The sequence below is a fragment of the Armigeres subalbatus genome, chromosome 1 (assembly GCF_024139115.2).
Source record: "Armigeres subalbatus isolate Guangzhou_Male chromosome 1, GZ_Asu_2, whole genome shotgun sequence".
In the NCBI taxonomy this organism is placed as follows: Eukaryota; Metazoa; Arthropoda; class Insecta; order Diptera; family Culicidae; genus Armigeres; species Armigeres subalbatus.
In genome coordinates, this window is record NC_085139.1 from 153,873,498 (window position 1) to 153,895,591 (window position 22,094).

At 43.1% G+C, this 22,094-nt stretch overlaps 1 protein-coding gene across 1 annotated transcript; it reads right to left on the bottom strand.

Moving 5' to 3' along the window:
- Nucleotides 1-7,077: 7,077 nt before the first annotated feature.
- On the bottom strand, nucleotides 7,078-13,569 carry LOC134205310 (derlin-2). The gene is made up of 6 exons (XM_062680455.1): nucleotides 13,317-13,569; nucleotides 12,298-12,443; nucleotides 7,907-7,994; nucleotides 7,658-7,780; nucleotides 7,426-7,589; nucleotides 7,078-7,361 (listed from the first exon to the last, which is right to left on the bottom strand). The coding sequence occupies exons 1-6, from the start codon at nucleotides 13,407-13,409 to the stop codon at nucleotides 7,220-7,222; spliced, it is 756 nt and encodes a 251-aa protein (XP_062536439.1). The 5' UTR covers nucleotides 13,410-13,569; the 3' UTR covers nucleotides 7,078-7,219.
- Between the last annotated feature and the right edge of the window lie 8,525 nt (nucleotides 13,570-22,094).

The following is a 22,094-nucleotide window of genomic DNA, read 5'->3' on the forward strand; positions in this document are numbered from 1 at the left end:
GGTCATATCAAAAATTTCATCGTAGAGCGGCGGGATTTTACTAAAGAACGAAATTGATGTTGTGACCACATACGGCCCATTTTTGCCACTGGGTGGTCCCCTGGAAGATCCGGAATATCCGTAAAAATAGTCTTTATGAATGTAAAAATGAACAATTTGTAAATTTCATCGGGGAACGCCAGGATTTTTTAGAATCATATCTTTTTTTTATAGAGGGATGAAGGCAAATCTGCATACAGACACCTGAAATTATCACTCAGGGAGTGGGGTTGGCGCGGAAGGCAGAAGACCAGCCCGCCGGACCCACTAAACCCACCCAAGCAACAGAAGGTTACTTGAGTTACCCTCTCTACTAATACCCTAGAACTGCCTCCCAGCATTACTTCTGGGGGATAGGCAGTACTTAATGTACTCGCTCATTCACACTCACACAGGTACTCATCCCGTATGAGTCTGTCTTGGGTGTTCTCTCTAATACACCCTGACACTGTTTCTGACGCACCATATGAGCCTGACAAAAAATACTAATCGCTCGATAGAAGAGAGATGAAAGTAAAACGAATGACATTAGCGTGTCACTTCGAACCTGTGTGGAAAATTCGGCTACCTTGAGGTAGTCTGCTTCCATACTAGGTAAACGGTTCCTCCGTACAAGGGACAAAACAAAGCTCTTAAATGAGACAAAACAAAATTTGCTCTTACCGAGATAAAAACCCCCCAAACTCTTAATTGAGACAAAATGAACGGGGCAGCAGGCACTTTGTCCAAGGGCTTGACGACCCCTCCCCATGGCCACTGCGAGTTAGACCGGGACCATCGTCCCTAACCCCTAATCCCAAGGCGTCAAACGATCCGTGCCGAGGGGATGCATGGCCAGAGGGTTGAAATAATGAGCTAGGTCATTAACGGAGCCTGTGGGGTACCTGGGCACCCTCCACAGTAATTGTCCCTTATCGCGTCATGCTGGGCTCTGGCGTGGTGGACCTCTTTTCCCGAGCAACTCGTAGGACCAAAATGGAAAACCAAGTCAATTCTTCAATTAGTGGTAGTAATGTAGGCGACAACCCCTTCGCAAGAGGTGGGTTGTTCAGGTCTCCGCCTAGGAGGCCAGAGGCAATAGTCGGCAGCTCAGTGCGCAGCGCCAGCGTGGGTCACTCAACCTTCCTCTCGGCTAAAAAAACGCCGGTAGGGGTTATTGACGGCCCATGGCTTGTGGAGGCGATGAACCGCAAACGCGATGTCGATGCTGGACGCCTAGCTGGAGAGGGCGGTCGGGACGGCCAAGTGTAAACCCGTGAAATCGGTGGAGTCGAGGTCTACCCAGACTGAGGCCCAAGGATTCGCGGACTCGGGCAAGGTCGAATCGACCGAAGGCGTGCCAGCGAAGACGGAGCAGACACAAAAACGGGGGAGACAGTCTCCAGGGGATGAGCTCCCTGGGGGCCGCTCCAAAACGCGGAGGGTTACTACCCCGAACAAGGGTAGTGGGGCTGGGAAGCTGAACCCCGGCCAGGTACCTCCAAAACCGGGGGAGGAAGGACCCAAAACCGGGGGAGGAAGTTCCACGTCCACTCAGGAAAGACGGTGGCAAGGGGTTACGGCAGGCTGAAAGTTCTCAGCCGCACCAGACCAGGGAAATAGAGGGGGGTGACGCCTCCTGCACCCTGGTCAAGAACAAGAGGAAACCGAAGACGTCAAGGGCCGAAAAGAAGGCCAAGGCGAATGAGGATAGCAAGAAGTCTAGGGTAGGCGCCAATCGCTCCAGGGGCGATGAACTAGTCATCACGGCGGACGAGGCTAAGTACTCGGATGTTTTGAAAGCGATGAGGAGTGACGTCAAGCTCGGTGAACTCGGCGCCGACGTACGTCGAATAAGACGTACCCGGATGGGCGAGATGATCCTCGAGCTGAAGCGGGGCGTCTCGCAAAAGGGCGCCGCCTACAAGAAGTTGGCGGAGGAAGTCCTAGGCGAGACGGTCAAGGTGAGGGCACTCACGACGGAGGTGAATCTAAGAGTTAAAGACCTGGACGAGATCACCGAAGTCGAAGAGCTCGTCACGGCACTGCGGCGACAGTGTGAAGTGGAGACGCCCACCGCAGCCGTTCGACTACAGAAAGGTCCGGCAGGGGCGCAGGTAGCATTGGTTCGGCTATCTGCAGCGGACGCCTCCAAGGTAGTCAAGTTAGGGAGCGTCAAAGTGGGATGGTCGGTATGCCCTGTGCGCATATACGAGCAACCCGAAGTTTGCTTCAAGTGCCTGGTACCGGGGCACAAGCAATGGGACTACAAAGGCCCTGACAGAAGCAATCTCTGCCGACGCTGAGGATTGGAGGGACATAAGGCACAATGCTGCACGAACCCTCCCAATTGTTTGATTTGTTCCAGCAAAGCTGTGAACAGCAAGCACCCCATGGGGGGTTCGATGTGCCCGGCGTTTAAGCGTGCTGCAAAATCAAAGTGCAGGTAAAGCACCTGGCTTGCTCGGCCTCGCCCGAGTGTTTGATGTGCACTGGTTTAGAGGCTTACCACATGTGGTCTGGACACTACCCCGGACAACCTAGTTCGGAGGATGTGTAAAGATGAATTAGGCTGGAACGCCGTTTTATCGGCTATCGCCCAAATCGTCTCGGAGCTACATAGAAGGTGGCGCGTGGACTCAAGGATGGCTAGTTCAGGCGCAAATAAGAGGTGGTCCAAGGGATCGGAGTCGGCTTCATGGGTCATACCGGTGGTCATGCTCTGTGGTCGAACTCGATCCTTTTGCCGAACAAGTGGCCGCGCGAAGAACAACATGGTATCGTCGCTTTCGCGGCGTCGGTCAACCGGGCGGGTTCCGAGCCCGAGGACGGAAAGGGGTCCTCGTCAAGGCTGGGGCAGGCGTAGGCACCGCATCGGCAAGTCCCCCTGTGTGCTGGCGAATAGGCCCTATCGCAGAAAGGTCAATTTGTGGTGCACGCGGCATCATCATTTTTGATACCAGTCGTGCAGAGGGAAACAGGCGCGAAGTCGACCCTTCCCACCTTCCGAGGACATAGGGCGTGGTAAGGCCACCTGGAAAGCCGGCAACGCGCTGGCACGATACCATGGTGTTCTTCTAAAAAAGCGAGTTACGATGTTCGGTGCTGCAAGGACACGCAGCTAACCTCGAGGGTGCGTTGTGCACTGGCCCCCTTTGAAGCATTACTTTCTGGTTGTACCGAAGGGACTATGGGCTTGGCGGCAATGGAAACGGTTTAGCGGGTCGGGGATGTAGTCCTGCCTCCCTCGGTGATCTCTAACCCCGCACTTCCTGGTCAACCCAGGATGTCTGTTGAGCAGATTCCCCCTCCATTGTTTAGGAAGAAAAAAAAAACATATGAGCCTGGGGCAGCACCATATGAGCCTTACTTGGATGCTCACCACTGACATACCATATGAGTCTAACTTGGGTGCTCACCCTCTACGCACCATGTGAGTCTAACTTGGATGCTCACCCTACCACCTGATTCACGCTCTAGCACACAGATCTGAGCCTTATTTGGGTACTCACTCTAGCACACCCTGCCACTCCTCCTGACACATGCTCTAACACACCATGTGGGACTTACTTAGGTTCTCACTTCTGACATGCCATGCGAGTCTGACTTGGGTGCTCGCCCTTAACATACCATGTGAGTCTGACTTGGGTGCTCACTTCTAACATGCTCGCGAGTTTCCTCCAGGAATTTCTCCGGAAGTTCCTCCAGGAATTTCTCCGGAAGCTCCTCCAGGAATTTCTCCGAAAGTTCTTCCAGGAATTTCTCCGAAAGTTCCTCCAGGAATTTCTCCGAAAGTTCCTCCAGGAATTTCTCCGAAAGTTCCTCTAGGAATTTCTCCGGAAGTTTTTGCAGGAATTTCTCCGGAAGTTCCTCCAGGAATTTCTACGGAAGTTCCTCCAGGAATTTCTCCGGAACTTCCTCCAGGAATTTCTCCTGAAGTTCCTCCAGGAATTTCTCCGTAAGTTCCTCCAGGAATTCCTCCGGATCTTCCTCCAGAAATTCTTTCGTAAGCTCCTCCAGGAATTCCTCAGGAAGTTCCTCCAGGAATTTCTCCAGGAATTCCTCTGAAAGTTCCTCCAGAAATTCCTTCATAAGCTCCTCCAGGAATTCCTTCGGAGATTCCTCCAGAAATTTCTTCGGAAGTTTCTTTAGGAATTTCACCGGAAGTTCTTCAGGAATTTCTCCAGAAGTTCCTCCAGGAATTTCTCCGGAAGTTCCTCCAGGAACTCCTTCGGAAGTTCATCCAGAAATTCCTTCGGAAGCTCCTCCAGGAATTTGTCCGGAAGTTCCTCCAGGAATTTCTCCGCTTGTTCCTCCAGGGATTCCTCCGGAAGTTCCTCCAGAAATTCCTTCGTAAGTTCCTACAGGAATTCCCCCGGAGGAATGCCTGGATGACCTTTCGGAGGTATTTCTGAATGAACTACCGAAGGAGTTCCTGGGGGAACATCCGAAAGAATTCCTGAGAGAGCTTCCGAAGGAATATCTGGAGGAACTTCCGAAGGAATTTCTGAATGAACTACCGAAGGAGTTCCTGGCGAAACTTCCGAAGGAATTGCTGGAAGATCTTCCGAAGGAAATGCTGGGCGAAACCTCCGAAGGAACTTCCGAAAGAATTCCTGGAGGACAATAAATGATTCTAAAAAAAATTTCGCCGCTCAACGATGAAATTTTTGAATTGACTATTTTTACCGATATTCCGGATCTTCCAGGGGACAATGGTTCGTATGTGGTCAAAACATCAATTCCATACTCAGGATTCGATAACAATAAGTTTAAAAAAAACCGCCGCTCTACGATGAAATTTAAGAATTGACCATGTTTACGGATGTTCCGGATCTTTCAAGGGACCACCACAATGGCCACAATGGTACATCCGTCGATGGTCGGATGGTTGTGGGGAAGCAACAAAACCATCAGCGCAAGCACAAATTAATAGTAGGGAAATGACGTTTGCTAATATTATTAGTGCTGTCCAATGAGCAGCTCGAAGTAGCTCGAAGTTGTTCCCGTCCTGCTCGTTCTTTTTTGTCAACAAATGGGCATGAGCAGGACAAGGAGAAACTTCGAGCTACTTCAAGCTCTCATTGGACAGCACTATTGTTTGTTATTGTTTTGATTGGAACAACTGTTGGACAGACGGTTGTAGAGACTGAATTTGTCTGACTAACGGAGGGGCGGAGTCAAAGTTGTACAACATGTCGGAGCGTGGCAAAAATAGGCAAAACCTAGATACTGGATTCACCGTAGAGTTGTCAAGCTCCTGTTTCATCCTTCGCCACCACATACCCGCAAATACCCCAAGTGCTTGCAACTCCTCCTCCTGCGTGGTCCAAGTTTCCTGTCCGTAGAAGACTACCGTTCTTATCAGCGTTTTGTACATGATACACTTGATGTTGGAATAAATCTTTTTAGACCGCAGTTTCTGCTGAGGCCCGTAGCAGTGTTGATAGAATCATACTCAAATCTCAATCATCGATGCTTCATGTATGAGCTCACTCGCTTGCGATTCTGTAGGGAGAGCATCACGCTTGAGTTTCTCGGGCGCAATCGCATCGCTAAGTTAATAAACAGGCCAAATTAATAAGCAGCCACTCCAGTTGGAATGTAGAGTCCATTGAAGAAGATGAGGTTATTCTAATAGATTACTTAGTTCAAAAGCAGGCCAAGTTCCAGTTGGAATGTAGAGCCTTTTAAGAAGAAGTAAGAAGAAGAAAACATATCTGCCACTTTTTGATTAAGGTAACTTTACTTTTTAAATATTCGTAAGCCGCCTTGAAATCGATGAACAGATTGTTGGTACCTAGATATTCCCGGCATTTTTTGAAGGATTTTTCGTACACTAAAGGTCTGATGATAACAGTTCAGCTCCTTACCAACTGCCTTGTTTTTTTTTTGTTGAGTGGCATCCTTACTTCCCTCAATGTTGAAGCTTGTTGGTTTCAATCGACCGTTGAGCTGACGTGGTCGTTTTCTTAGCTGCCTAGATCCCCACTGTCAATACACTCAGCGCCATTTAATTGTCCCTCAAAATCCTGCTTCCTTTCGATCACCAAACGGTCTTAAGGCAAGATGCTCCTAACCGTATCCCTGCACATCTCGACTCTGCTAGATGTTGTGATTTATATTAACCAATTATTTATTAGGAAATGCGACGGAACTCGTATAAATTTTCATTCAGAAATTATATATGCAAAATATGTATTATACAATAGAAGTATATTGATTTTTTAGGAGTAAGTTGTCACTCCCTTCTTCTGAAGTTACGGTGAAGATGGGCGTGGCCAGGAGAAGTAATCCTCATGCTTTTTAGCTTTTTGTCCTAGATTGAAATCAAGGATCACAGGACAAAGATTTCAATCGATAAACAGTATCACTAGTATCCAATCTACGAAGTACACTGTAACTATGTTATGCTATGTCATTGGGTGTGCATTAAGGTGGGTCCGGCCCTAAACATTTATTGTCAATCACGTGACTCAATACGTTAGCATATGGACTGAAAGATACCGAAAGACTTTGCTGGAGAAGGCACGTTGCTGGAACGTTCACAACAAATGTTACAACCCTTTGAAGAGTAATTGTTCAAACCATATGCACAAAATCAATGTTTCTGCCAGCACTACAGGGTATCCTATGGTTGTTAGAAGGAAAAACCCTTCTTCCTTATTGTCCGGATTTTTACTTTGAGAAATTAGATCCCCAGTTCTTTAAGATCAAATATTTTGATATAACACTCAGTTGTGGACGTTCTAGCAATGTACCTTCTTCAGTTTTTCGGCATCCTTTGGGTTATACTTCAACACAATGTGCCACTTGGTTTGCGATGAACAGAAACCTTTGGCAGCAAACATGCAAAAATGTACGATTTCCCATATTATTTTTCATACAAACTTCAAAAGCGATGCGTAAAACGAGGAAACAACCAATCGGGCCCAAATTCTGCACAGTTATTTGGGATCCCAAATGGTTTCGAAAAACCATTGATTTGAAAAAAAAAATCACCTTGATACCCCACCTAGTGTGCATGGAAAGACGGATAGTGAATACAACGCATACATGTTGTAGACAACAAGATTGTATTACATTTTATTTTAAACAATCAATAAACAATACAGTTTGTCACCCTACAGCCTGAGCACATTTTAATGTATCTCGTTCTGGTTAAGTGTCCAATGTTTCAAAAAAAAACATCTGTACTGGCTTAGTTATCATTCCGTCGCTCATTGTTTTGTGCTTCATTTGCATTATTTGCTTCCTCCCGGCCCCAGTTGAAGCCACCAGGGCGATCCTCTGGTAATGCCGTGTAGTCTGCATCCTCAATGGGTTCGTCAAAAATGTTTTTACTGCAAATAGGAAAAAGAAATCGATAATTTTGTTCAACTATGATAAAATATTACGTTGACTTACAGGAACTGTGGGGTCTTCAGGATGTGGAAGCCATTGATTTGATCCGGAAAAACATCTTCTAGGAAATAGTAGATGTGCCCTACGACTATTCCCATCAAATCCACCCAAATAGTGTTTCCAATAAGAACTGAAAATCCTAACAACACCCAAGGTAGATATGGCGCCTGTAAATTAAAAAGTAATATTAGAGTTGATTCGCTTTTGAAATTGATGGATTTAAATTGATTTAAACCTGGAAGTTGAGGATGCCGAAAAAGTTCATTCGAATGAATGGATTCCTTCGTGACCACACGTAGACCAACATGATTGTGAACGCTTGACCAAGAAACAGTAGATTAACGAAAAATGCAAATATCTATAAATTTTAGTTAAGGAAGAAATGTGTGTACGACATGCATTGGGGTTCTCTAATAGTAAATAAATGGGTAAGCAATAAAACAACTGTGTTGTGTTGAGTATCGAGGATTTTGATAAAGGATACGATCATGACAACTCCTCCAAATAGGAACATCATAATGAAATCTGCACTTCTTCCCCGAAACGATCCTTCTTCTAGCATACGACAGTACCTGAAACGATGGATTGATAAAAAAGCTAAATCACGTACACGTTTTTACTTTTCTAACTAACATAATGCACGTATATTATATATCCGCTGATTTGAAAAAAAAAACTATTAAGGAAATGAGCAAAAGATAGTTGCTCATCAGAGAATAATATTTGACTATAAAAATTTGCTACTGTGGTTGATCGAACACCACATTCACACACGATCGCCTGAAGCATCCTGCATCAGTCTAAAATTAGAAAAATTGGGCAACGTCAGCTAAATCTGATATCGTAAAATGTGTTATTATTATAGATTCACGAGATTGAATGCCTTGAATGTTGTTTATGAGATTGCTACCCATCCCCATGCTTACGGGAAACACCCACTACAGAAACACCTTGGGCTTCAACCTAGGTTCTCCCGGAATAACCTTTCGATACCTTTTCAGATTCAATCATTTTGCCAATCAATTCCTGCCTTGCTCGCGGACCACTCGGACAGTTCCCGGTGGCGAACCTATCTTACCCCGAAGGTGGCACTGCCGCAACCGACGATCCTATGCGTGCTCTGCAGCATCCGTCACATTTAGCGCTCAACGCCGCCACCCAGAGTGGACATCCGTATAGCACCGTTTAAACCGCCACGCTAACCAGCAACCTGCACTTTCACTCTGCATGGTGACGCTATCGCCGTCGACGCGCGCTTGCAAGCGTAGCCAACATGACTGCTGAAACTCAGCCTATCATCGAGCATCACCCCCAATTGTTTGAGAGTTCTCTTGAAATGTCATGATGTCACAGCCGCCGACTCTAATTGACGCCACCTGCACCGATTTCCAGTTATCCTGATTTCCAATTTCCTCCTGGATGGATTCTTGGCAACCGGTCGTCGTCAGCAAATTCCACAAGCTTGACTCCTGGCGGGATCATCAACCTCAGCGCTCCATCGAAGATCACGTTTTACAGCAGTGGACTCAGTGGGCGGTTCTCCGTTCGGCATAAGATCATTTGGAAGAAGGGCCGTGTAGCATAATGGCCATTTGCCATCATTTATACCTATGCGGTGTCAAATTGAATGCCGGTTGACTGTCATAAAGGCCATTTGGCATTATTTACATACGGTTCCAAATTAATTGCTATTTACCATAATTCATATGCAATACCAAATTGAAAGTCTTTTGACATAATGACCATTCGCCATAACTCATATGACATACCGGCCCTTTGGTATAATAATAATTCTACATAACACAAACCTGTGGCCATTTTTACAGAAAGACAATGAAAACAACATGCTTATTTTAATTTCTGATGCTTGCACTTTAATCCTATCTTGAAAACACTTAAGTCTTCTTACGTCAAGGTTAATGATTAAATAATAGTCGAAGAACTGCACATGCAATGAAGAAATCACAAGGAAATTGAATAAAAGCTCGATACCTTGCTTTCCAGCTTTCCAGAATCTTGTACAAACCAATCAGTAATCCTAGCAGAAGTAACAATTTCGCAATTTCGCAGGTCAAGCGTTATCACAACGCAATAACGGATGCCGCGTCACTTGAATTCGATAGAGAACTCGAATAGTACCAACTACCGATTTAATGGCGCCTACCTTCCTATCCGAAAACCGAATTCGATCGCTCGATAATTTTCCTGCCCATAACCGTCCGATCACTGGTTCCCTTGGTCAGGTAGGCCACCTTAAGTTGCCGACTGGCTTTTTTCGCCCTTGGCCTTCTCTTAAGTCCTTCGCTTTTGTTGACTTTCGTGGGCCTGCTCTTCTGACCTCCACTCTCCGGACGCCTTTTAGTATTCTGTGGAGAGCCTCTATTTCCGGACGAGTTTCTAGGGCATACTTTGTACTATTCGGCCTTTTGAGATTTGGCTTTTTGTACCATTCGTGATTCGGCCTTTTAGGTATTCGGCCTTTTGTGGTATGCTAGTACATTTTCGGCCTTTTGTGATTCGGCCTTCGGTGGTTCGGCCTTTTGAGGGGATGGGTCTACTACGAAAGACCGAATCACAAAAGGCCGAAAGCAAAAAAAGGCCGAATGCACAAAAGGCCGAAAGCACAAAAGGCCGAAACCGCATAAGGCCGAATGAACTCGGCAGAGCAACAAAGTGGACCGGATCGAGCGCGCACTTGCTCCGGTCCACTTTGTTGTTCTGCCGTGTTCATTCGGCCTTTTGTGATTCAAATAGGTACTTAATACAATTTAGAATATTCGGATTATTTTGTGATTTCTTGCCGAGAGTCAGTTTCTCTTAAATTAGGATTCAAGAGAAAATGAAATACAAATGGGAACACCGAGTTATCGTGAATTAGTAAGCTTCTTCCTAAAAACATAATAATTGGAAAAGTTGGATTTTGTATAGCTTTTGATGTCGCAATTAGATCGTGAGTATTGCGCATCATTGACACAGCCATGCGTCGTACATTGATGCAAATTGGCAAATCAGTTCTATGAGCCATGAATCCAGTGAAATTCGACTCGGGTTCTTGCATCAGATTTCAGAATTTGACTTTGCCTAATACTAATGATTATGATTATTAGTTTACTACATCAGCAAAGGAAGAACCAAGGGACCTCTTGGATTACTCCGTTAAAAATGCTAACCTAATATTTATATGTATACAGTGTTCAGTTATGTTCATACTGTAATGAAGATTGATTTATTATGCAATATATCTGAATTCAAATTGAGCCTTCTTTCAATAAATACGATAATAATGAAAATAAGATTGATTAGATCGCTAGTAGTTGCAAAACACGTTCTTTATGGAACAACATAATAAGAATGAACGTTATTTTTTTTAGTATTCCAAGTTCTCTTGGTGGAAAGATTGAAAATTTTATATTGATTCGGCCTTTGTACTATTCGGCCTTTTAAGATTCGGCCTTTTGTACCATTCGGCCTTTCGTGGTTCGGCCTTTTAGGTATTCAGCCTTTTGTGGTATGCTAGTACATTTTCGGCCTTTTGTACTAATCCCCTAGGGCGTTTGTCTGTCCTCCGCTCTGTTGCTTTATCGCAAAGTGCAAATTCTAACACCTTCTGTGCCATGGTCGTGGTCATGATACTATGGAAGGAGAAAGAAACAATATGTGTGCTCTCCTAGATGCTTCAGCAGATCTAGCTTCAGGTGTCTCGACATATTAATCCTGAAGTCGATAATATTATCAAGTTGAACCATAACCATGATCAAGCTCGACAGGAAGCCGCTTGTCCCTATCTCCACCGTATTGTACCGCTACATACCGGCGCCCCGTTAGCACTCTTCTCTACGGCTGATTCGTCACTCGTCTTCTTCAGCTCCCACTCTCTCGCCCCTGATACGTTATGTGAAGAGCTCACCACATCCATCCTTGCATAAGAGTTTTCGTCTATTGATTTGTTAATTATGTTAGATCTATTCATATTTGTTGGATCCTAGTTAGGGCTGCCCTCGAACCCAATTGGAGTGCGGATACAGAGAGGTCATGGGGGAATTGACTCCTCGATGTTCAAGCCAGATCGGCGTACGCCAGGAAGGAATCATCTTATCCTACTCCCGTCTGGTTAGGTAGACCAAAGGGCTGGATTGAGACGGCGTACCTCAAGGTTTGCCATTGGACGGAAAGCAGCTGTAACATTGGACTTGGTAGTTTTCTCGTAATGCTGGGTCGTGGTGCATTACGGAATAAGTTCTATCACGCTGTGCTCTAATTATTACTTTTCTAGTTTATACTTAGGAGTGATGGTCGGAAGAGTATGGAATGATTATAATTTACTTTTAGATAACCCACCTTTTGCACCTTTTAGATGGAGTCAATGGAGTAAATTATAAAAACGTAACTCAATCTTAGGCTGAGTTTGAAGCCGACGTCATGAATATCCAAGCTCCAGGGCGCTGATTCATTAGGAAATAAGGGAATACGAATTTGGTGGATCGAATAAGACCTCGTTGTGCAGTACTCTGGACGAGGATACCTCGTACAGTGACTCGACGAGGGGCCCCCAACCAATCTCGTGATTTAGATGGCCGAAATGTTTTACGTAGTTAATGAAAACCAAATGAAGCGATTCTTGGAATACGTTGACCCGCTCCAGAATGATACGGATTGGACACATCTAATTTATATATCACTGGGATTAAAAAGTGACTTGAATATCTACGCCTGTAAACAATGGAGTATGTAATATGGTATTAATACTAAATTAGTAAACTACTTCGATCGCACGTAATTCAGTATTCCACCAGTATTTAAAAAAACTTTGTGTATGTTCAAGGTACGTAGTTTAAATGAATAAAAATTTATTTTAAGGGTACGAGCGAAACTTACCTGTAGGTAAATATCATGTTGAACAAGAAGTTGAAGCCAAAAGTTCCGAAAAACAGAAATGTGGTTCCTAATCGCCATAGCTGATAATATTTCAAAATTAGTGTTGGATTGAAATATAATTGAAATGGAGTCACAATTTCCAGGTGCTGAAAAAGAAGGATTGAAACTTTTTGTGTTATAAGTCGAATTAGTTATAAGACAACATGTTATCGGCCACATAAGACATGAACTCATCTGTATAAAATGTACGTATGTGTTGCATTTATTTTTAAAGATTAATAAGTTAAGGATTGTTAACATTTTATTTTAAAATTAATCTAATGACCAAATAGTGTGGATCCCAAAACTCTTCGATTCTCTTTATTCCATTTTGAATATTTATTTAAAGTTTGGAGACTATGTAAAGTCCAGCAACGATTCATTGAAATTATTCTAATGAAGATGTTATTACAATCAAGACTTAGTTTTTACTAATGTTATCTTCGACGCCGCTCAACCAAATTCTTCAATCAACTAGAGCGCGCTTCAGAATTTGGTGCTGCGGCAATGTATTGAAATTTTGCCGCTTGAGCTCTAACAAGTAACAGGTCTCCAACGACCAGTCCTGCGAAGTTACTATGTCATAATATGTGTTCTTGTTTTGGCCTGAATGGACAATACATGGCTTTAGCAAACTATAGTATCATTGGGCTTCTAGTAACATGAAGAAACTGGTGAGAATAAGAATGGAAGGCGCTGCAACATACATTTCCGTCCTACTTGAATGAAAAATTTGAATTTGTAACTATGTTTAAAAAAGTTTCATATCCAATCATTGATGTTGCCATTTGTTTACAATCTATCGAGAAAGGCCACGTCATATTATTCACAATCAATATGATACTAATAATTATGAACTATTTATTGCACTCATTACAAAATTTTAACGCAATGCATCGCGAAAGTAAAATTGTTACAACTTGGCTGAATATAAATATTACGAATATTTCTGTTTTTTGCTTCGTGTAGCAGAATCTTACCACGGATAATGTTGTGATTACACATGCCGTCGTATAAGCCCTGGTAACAATCGGTATCTGGAAATACTCCTGCCGCAACGTCTGATATGCCATGACGAGTTCTGGGATGCGATGGGATATTGCAAAGGAATCACTGGAAACTGCTAAACTAAACTAAAAACACCATTTAGCCATATAAATCTGATATTTTTATGTAAGAAAAATCAAACTGTGCTAAATTATTGCACATCAGAATGTCAACAAATGCATAGGGGAAACTGGGGCACGATCGCTACCCTGCGTAGTAAACTCTTGTGAAGAGTTGGGGAACAGCACATAGAAATATTTTTTTGAAAACTGATAAAGATTTTCATATATATTTTCTATTTCAAAACCGAGAATCGATCTCGCCATCTCCATCGCACGCGAGTCTTTAGTAAAAACCCCATGAATAAACACCGATTATTAAATTACAACACCCTAATCAGTTTTGAAAAAGATGTTTTTGCGGGTTATTTGTGAATATATTATGCTTACTTATGATGCCATAGATATTATTGGCGAGTTTGCCCCACTTACCCCTATATGTAAATATGCAAAGCCAACATTTTGAGCATTTTGACATCGGCACACTCACATAAAAAACATTTTGAAAAGTTTCGAAACGACAAATTTCTGAAGGGCATGTATTTTCATCAGGGCAGATAAGCAGGGTAAACGTCCGTATTTAGATCATGATTGGGTCCTGAAAAGAAGAATCGATATTCGATTTTCTTCCAGGGAACGATGAAGTTAATGCGAGCCGGTGACAAGCGCGGTGTCATCATCATCAATAGACATAGCCCGCTGTCATCATTGAAACGCAGTAAGAGTAAAATCAGCAGTGATTCAAATCGTTCGGGGCTGTCCAGGGGTATAGCAAAAGTCAAAATCACCGTAGCAAACTGGGTGCTGCGGATAGAGCTGCTTTTCTGCTCTCAAGCGAGTAGAGGGATATTTTGAAATCAATCCCATAAGCAAAATTATTTTGCAGTTACTTGACTGTCAAACATTTCCCGCTCTTCGATTTTCTCTTTCCATGCTGCATGAGGGTGCACAAATGCGCGAGACTCTACATGACTTTACGATGGTTTACATACATTCCTGCTCCAATCAGCTGTTGAATTTCGTGAAATTTCGTAACGAGTGATTTTTAATTGCATTCTTACTAATTTTCCACTAGAAATATAATATAAACATATTTGTTGCAAAGAATGCAAAACTCAAACTAAATTTATTTTCATTTTTTCCCCGAATAATAACAATACTTCTCAATATAGGATCTGAAACGAACATAACCACAATCATCAATGTTTGGCTCCGGCACAATAGAAAAGTTTGGCTTCAGTTTGACAACCAAATCGATTCTATTCGCACCACCCAGGTAGCAAACATCAAATACATACCTATGTTTACTCTTTTATTCGTTGACTTACACATATTTATAACTTAAAAATTATTTATTCTTCTGAATCGTGCACCCAAAAAAATCTGCACGTTGTTTCCACCTGAAAAAGTACGTAGATTTTTTCCACCTGAAATTCACGTAACTTTTACCTGATTTTTTGATAGAATTCTCATTCTACGTGAATATCAGGTAAGTTCTACCTGAGTTTTGGATAGAATTCACCAGACACGTAAGTTTCACCTGAATTTTCAGAAGCATTTGCAGCTACGTGTGCACGTAAAATGTACCTGAAAATTCAGGTGGAAACAACGTTTAGATTATTTGGAGTGTGTATTGCACTCACGTGCACGCCCAAAAAAACGAGTCGTTTAGAGGACTTAACCCAGTTAAAACTCATGGAAAAAGGTCAACTGAATTAAGCGTGCACAAACCGAAAATGTCAGAATGCCCAAAACTGTCAGAATTTCCAAAAGTGTCAAATTCATGTTTACTACGGTGCATATGTATGGGGTTGACAGCTGCGCTATATCCCTGGGGCTGTCAGTTTAAATATGAATCTGAAACATTAATTTTCCCAGCAGCTGTTCTTCTTCTTTCTCATCAGACTAAGGCCGGAGTGGCCTGTGCTGCACATAAAAGACTTCTCCATTCAGCTCGGTCCATGGCTGCACTTCGCCAACCAGCTGCTGTTCTAGATTCAGTTTTTATACCAGTCAACTGTCAAAAAAATAAAACTGGTATAACGCTCCCGTTCTATTTTCTGCAGATTTGAACCACGATTGAATCGCGAGATTCAAATATTTTCCAATTGTTTTGGTGTATGAGTGTGTCATTTTATCTACGGATCAATCCACTTTGCAATTACGGCGCCTTTCTTGGCGCCAACATGATGATTTCATTTAATTGAAAATTTGAAAAACATGAATAGAACACTGCTGGGGAAACCAGCGAGTTTGTTCTATTTGGCTCCAGATTCAAACTAGAATAGTGGTCGAAAATTTAGAATGAAACTGAATCACTCCTAAGGGTAAAATCAGCAGTGATTCAAATCGTTCGGGGCTGTCAGTTTGAATATGAATCTGAAACATTAATTTTCCCAGCAGCTGTTCTAGATCCATTTTTTATACCAGTCAAATGTCAAAAAAATAAAACTGGTATAATGCTCCGTTCTATTTTCTGCAGATTTGAACCACGATTGAATCACGAGATTCAAATATTTTCCAATTGTTTTGGTGTATGAGTGTGTCATTTTATCTATACGGATCAATCCACTTTGCAATTACGGCGCCTTTCTTGGCGCCAACATGATGATTTCATTTAATTGAAAATTTGAAAAACATGAATAGAACACGGCTGGGGAAACCAGCGAGTTTGTTCTATTTGGCTCCAGATTCAAACTAGAATAGTGGTCGAAAATTTGGAATGAAACTGAATCACTCTGATTTCACTCATGGGTGAAATCAGTACGTGTGGTATTCATTAATTTTTTTTACGTGTGGTATTCGCCGACGAAGGACTCTTCAAGCGGTCTCAATCTGTTGAACAGAATACAGGACATAATTTTGTACGCCGAATTAAGGAGTTATTCCTCGGTAATTAGCGTGCTCTATTCTGTGCCCTCTCTTAAAGAGAGGGCAGATGAGCCCGTCCAACCAGCTAGCAGGCAATTCCTCGTCTTCCCATATTTTCGACATAATATGGTGCAGAACTTCATAAAGCTGCTCATTCCATGTTTGAGAAGTTCAGCCGGGAGCTGTTCCTTCCCCGCAGCCTTATTGTTTTTCAGCTCTTTAATAGCTTGTCTAACCTCATCTAGTGTAGGCGACTCCACAGCTTGTCCATCGTCGCTAATATTTATTCTGTTCACCGATGCACCGTCACTTCCACTATTCAACAACGTCTCGAAGTGTTGTAAATCTGTCAGCAAATTTCCTTCTTGGTCGTTGCACATGACGGGAGATGGCGCTACCTTTCTCCGCACGCCATTGACAGTCTCATAAAACCTCCGCATATCATTCTGCTCCATTCTTTCCTGCGCCTCACTAATAACTTGTTCTTCATACACTTTTTTCTTCCTGCGGTGGGTTTGTTTTTCGGCTGCTCTTGCTTCCTTGGACCGATCTCTATTCGATCGGGTACCTGACATCAACATCCGACTTCTGGCTATCTTCTTCTCGTCTGTCATTCTCTGACACTCCACATCGAACCAACCCGTCCTCGGTCGCCTCTGTGCCTACCACTTCTGGTGCTGTTGTGCTCACCGCTCCATAGATCGACTCCCATAGATCGTTGATGTTGTCGCTAACGTTGATTGCACTTATCCGTTCGTCGAGCTTCTGGCGGTACTCAGCCGATACTCCTTCCACCGAAAATCGGTGGATATGTAACGTTCGCTGTGATCTTTGTTCGATACAGTTGACAACCGAAATCAAATTTTACTGACAACGAGGTAGCGATCAGAATAATCCAAGTATCCTGTGGTACATCTCGATATCCATCGTCCGAATTGGAGTTGAACCGCGTGTGCCAAAAAGTCGGGATCGGAACGGGAACGTGCTTACGCTCCAAAAATCGTATACTGAATGTCTAAGCAATTCAGGCGACGCCTCGAGCAAACTCGTGGACGAGTCTTTCCTCTCACTCCGAACACCAAGCATCCTTGTCGCTTGCTTTCGCTTTCTCTCGTGTATTCGAACGATCTACCATTATATCTGTTTCCGCTACACCCACGGAAGAAGTCTCTTTTCAACAAGCTTTTACGAGTTTGCGTTTTGAGTCCTCTGAGCTTTGCGTTTCTTCTACACGGTTAATTTTAAATACCAAGAGTATTTGAATCTAACCTTGTGACGATAATATATACTGCGTCTATCATGCATCCCACATATCCCAAAATAAATTATTTTTTCAAGGGATGTGAAAATTTGATTTTGGGGAAACAATTAGACACTTCCAAATCGAAACTAGGACCAATCTAGGTGCTGGTATCCAGCTTTCCACGCTCGGTAATGGCGGCTTGTCGGTGTGTAAAAATCAATCAGTCCATGTTCTTTCTGACACTAGCTGGAGGAAAACTCAAAACTCACTGGCGAAAAGGCCTTTTTTCCCTTCCCCTCACCCAGGAACGCCAGTGAGCTTTCCTCCAGCTAGTGTCAAACAGTACAGTGACCGATTGATTTTTACACAGCGGCAAGCCGCCATTACCGAGCGTGGAAAGCTGGATAGCGATTCTGTACCTGCGAAAGCACAAATTGCTGGCTTTAGGGGAGTTGATAGTTACTATCAGTGCAGAACTGAGCCCATGTGGGCGCAAGCAGTGCGACACCGTACCTGCGGGAGCAAACAATGCTGGTTTTGGGGGAGTTGATAGTTACTATCAGTGCAGAACTGAGACCCATGTGGGCGCAAGCAGTGCGACACCGTACCTGAGGGAGCAAACAATGCTGGTTTTGGGGGAGTTGATAGTTACTATCAGTGCAGAATTGAGACCCATGTGGGCGCAAGCAGTGCGACTTCGTACTTGCGGGAGCAAACAATGCTGGTTTTGGGGGAGTTGATAGTTACTATCAGTGCAGAATTGAGACCCATGTGGGCGCAAGCAGTGCGACTCCGTACCTGCGGGAGCAAACAATGCTGGTTTTGGGGGAGTTGTTAGTAACTGCGGGAGATTTTAAAGACACTGTAGAGGTGTTCGGCCGGTATGGCAAACTATTTTTTTTCTCACATTCACACATATCGCTCAGATAGATGAAAATATTTTTTTTGCATTTGGTAAAAGCTTCTTAGTTGTCGACTAATCGTGACCAAGCAGGACGGCAGGGCTGAATCAGAGTCAATGTTCGGACCTCTGAATGTCCGCACATCAATAACATCCGAGAAATGGTGCCCATCCACCAGAACATGGTCTATCTGATTACAAGTTTCACCATTTGGGTATCTCCAGGTGTGCTTTCGGATGTTATTTCGTGCAAAGTAGGTGCTACTGACGGCCATCCCTCTGGCAGCAGCGAAATTTACTAGCCGTAGGCCGTTGTCATTGGTCGATTATAGGACGGAAAAAGTCCTCTCTACCGACCTAAGCATTAGCGCCTCCGATAACAATTTTCATGTCATGCTTTGGGCACTCTCCATAGGCTTTATCAAGACATTCATAAAGCGTGTCCTTTACATCGTCGAATTTATCGTTTGTCGGTGCGTAAATATTGATTAGGCTGTACATAATTGAAGAATTTGCCCCGTATCAGACATCGACTGCCAAACGCTTCTTAACATGCTGGACATCAACACACGCCGCCGTAACCTCCAAACGCACTCGTTCTTCAATCTTCCTGCATCCAGAACTAACTACGGGCTACACGAGCCCATACGAAGCATGTCTCGCCTATTCAATAGATGTTATTCTGTGTTTAATTTTAATGTGTCACGAGAAACCAATAAGTGCAATTTCAGACGTGTTTTATGTTAATCTTGACAATACTAATGTATTTAGTTTTAAGTAAACGGTCATTGGGGTGACCATTTCACCTGTTGACAATAAATAACAATACAATATCCTCAACACACAGATTCGTTCGCTAATGGGCTTCCACCGCAACACTCACTTCATCTGCTTGCCCATCACTACGAAACCAACTCCATGCTCTGCTTTTCCGCCACCGCAGTGATAGATTTTATATCTGAATGCAGTGTTGGTCGTGGGATCCACGACTTGGAATTAACGTTCTCCGGATCTAGGCCATCGGGCTTCTTGATTAGCGTCCACGTTCACTCCAACCTTCTGCAGTTCACGAGCCAGAAGACTCACTCGTCCAGGTTTATTTAGGGTCGTGACATTCCAGGTACCGAGTTTCCAATCATAGTCCTTATTTCGTTGCTGGGTCGGTTGCCAAAAATAACGTTCTCTTTTTCTTCTATCTCCATTTTTCGTGGTATTTGAGAGTCTTCAGTAAGCTACCCTACCGGGGTCACGTTTTCTACATCGCGCTAGTGGGACTGCCACCTTAGGTATAGCTGACGCGATACAGCATCTCATTACTTAGTTGCTGGGTACCAGGTAGACGCTGTTTGAGCCGCACCTCTTGGTGAACAGACGCTCGAGACGTACCTTCTCACTCTAGCTAATGTCAGAAGGACAACAGTGCCCAGGCTCCACTACCAGCTAAGTACACAACCCTTAGCTGGCAGTCTTTTGTCATCGGACGACCCGTGGAAGCGTGAGATAGGAACTTGTGGGGAACAGAGCTATGTTGGACGCTCCTTCCTTGATGTCAACCCACCATTTTGCAGCCCCGACGAATGAAATATCGACATCATTTGTTATCTTAGATGGATTGAAGGCGGGTGATGCACTTTTAAATCTACTGTTCAATATAGCGATCGAGGGAGCGATTAGGAGAGCTGGTGTGCAGAGAAGCGGTACCATTATCACAAGATCGCATATGCTCCTGGGTTTTGCGGACGATATCGATATTATCCAGCATATTGTCGGGCCTACTACGGGCTCCAGAAGAAACTGCGGTCGAAAAAGATTCGCCACCGCACCAAATGTGCCATGTACAAGACGTTAATAAGACCGGTTGTCCTCTACGGACATGAAACATGGACAATGCTCGAGGAGGACTTGCAAGCACTCGTGATTTAGCCTTTCGAAAATGGAAATTGACTAAAAATGCAGAAGATCATGCAGCCTATAAAATACTACGAAATAATGTTACCTCAATGATTTTGAGAGCAAAGAAAAGTTACTGGAACACTAAAATATCTCAGTCTTCTACTGTCAAGGATCTCTGGAAAAATTAAACTCATTAAACATTACTAAATCAAGAGACAGCTTTCTCACAAGCACAAATCCAGATGAAATCAACATTCACTTTTCTAGATGTTTTAGTTCAAACTCGCATACTAATGCCTCTGACGATGGTAGTACATGTACGTCTTATTTTCGATTCAATGATGTCGAAGAGTATCAAATTGTGAACGCAATTCATGATGTTAAGTCGAATGCTGTGGGACTTGATGATATACCCATTAAATTTATTAAAATGATTATTCCACTGCTACTTAAGCCGTTGAAGCATCTCTACAACAGTATTATTAGAAGTGGGATATATCCTAATGCATGGAAATGTTCAAAAATAATACCAATTAGGAAAAATCCAACAGTAACTCATTAGAGAATCTTAGACCTATAAGCATTTTAAGTGCAACATCTAAAGCTTTTGAACGGTTGCTAAAAATTCAAATTACAAATCATCTTTCTGAAAACCATCTTTCAACTCAATACCAATCGTGATATCGCAGAAGGCATAGTATTAAAACGGCGATCATAAAAGGGTTTGACGGCATAGGGGTGGTTTTGGATAAAGGTGGCTCTGTTGTTATTTTATTACTTGATTTTCCAAGGCATTCGACACTACCTCACATGATAAATTATGTTCTGAACTCCAGAAAAACTTCGGTTTTTCTTTTGAACCTGTTATTCTCATTCGTTCGTATTTGACTAATAGAACTCAAACTGTTTTTGTTAACGACTCTTTTTCCGATTACTTGGCGATAGTTTCAGGAGTTCCCCAAGGGTCGGTAATGGGTCCTTTGCTCTTTTCCATGTACATTAATGATCTGCCGCTGAGAATAAACGGGTGTCAGATTCATTTATTTGCGGATGATGTGCAAATGTATGTGGATGTATCTGGTTTGACTAGTGAGACCGCTGCTAAATTGATCAATGAAAATCTTTCAAAAGTTGCTTTGTGGGCTTCTGAAAATTCATTGACGCTTAATGCTGGTAAATCACAAGCTTGTTTTATCACACGCCAAAATTGGAACTATGGTAAACCAGAAATATATCTCAATAATGCTCCTATTTTTTACTCTGATAGAGTCGTTAGTCTCGGTGTGACTGTTGAACATAGCTTTGAATGGAACACTTTCATTTTGAAACAATGCGGAAAAATTTATTCGGTGCTGCGCACTTTGCGTTATAATGCTTATTTCTTACGAAAAGACACGAGATTAAAATTATTCAAGAGCTTGATTTACCCTCATTTCCTATTCTGTGATTTCATTACCTCCCAAGCATCCATAACTGTTTTAAATAAACTTAAAGTAGCTTTAAACTGTTGCATAAGGTACGTATATGGCTTAAATCGATATGCTCGGGTTTCGCATCTGCAAAGTTCGTTGATTGGCTGCTCATGGAACGATTTCTCTCAAGTAAGATCCTTGCTTTTATTTCATTCTCTTGTAACGGAAAAGGTCCTCAATACCTACATTCAAAACTAGTTCGTTTGAGAAGTCAAAGAGGTATAAAGTTTTAATGCCGAGATCTAGGACGGCACACTACTCGCGTTCTTTTT

Excerpts from the sequence above, each read along its gene's own strand:
- LOC134205310 (XM_062680455.1), bottom strand. The coding sequence starts at position 13,409 with ATGGCATATCAGACGTTGCGGCAGGAGTATTTCCAGATACCGATTGTT. Across the intron at positions 12,444-13,316 it reads TAATCACAACATTATCCGTG|CACCTGGAAATTGTGACTCC; the intron begins GTAAGATTCTGC and ends CTTCTTTTTCAG. Across the intron at positions 7,995-12,297 it reads AACATGATATTTACCTACAG|GTACTGTCGTATGCTAGAAG; the intron begins GTAAGTTTCGCT and ends CCATCGTTTCAG.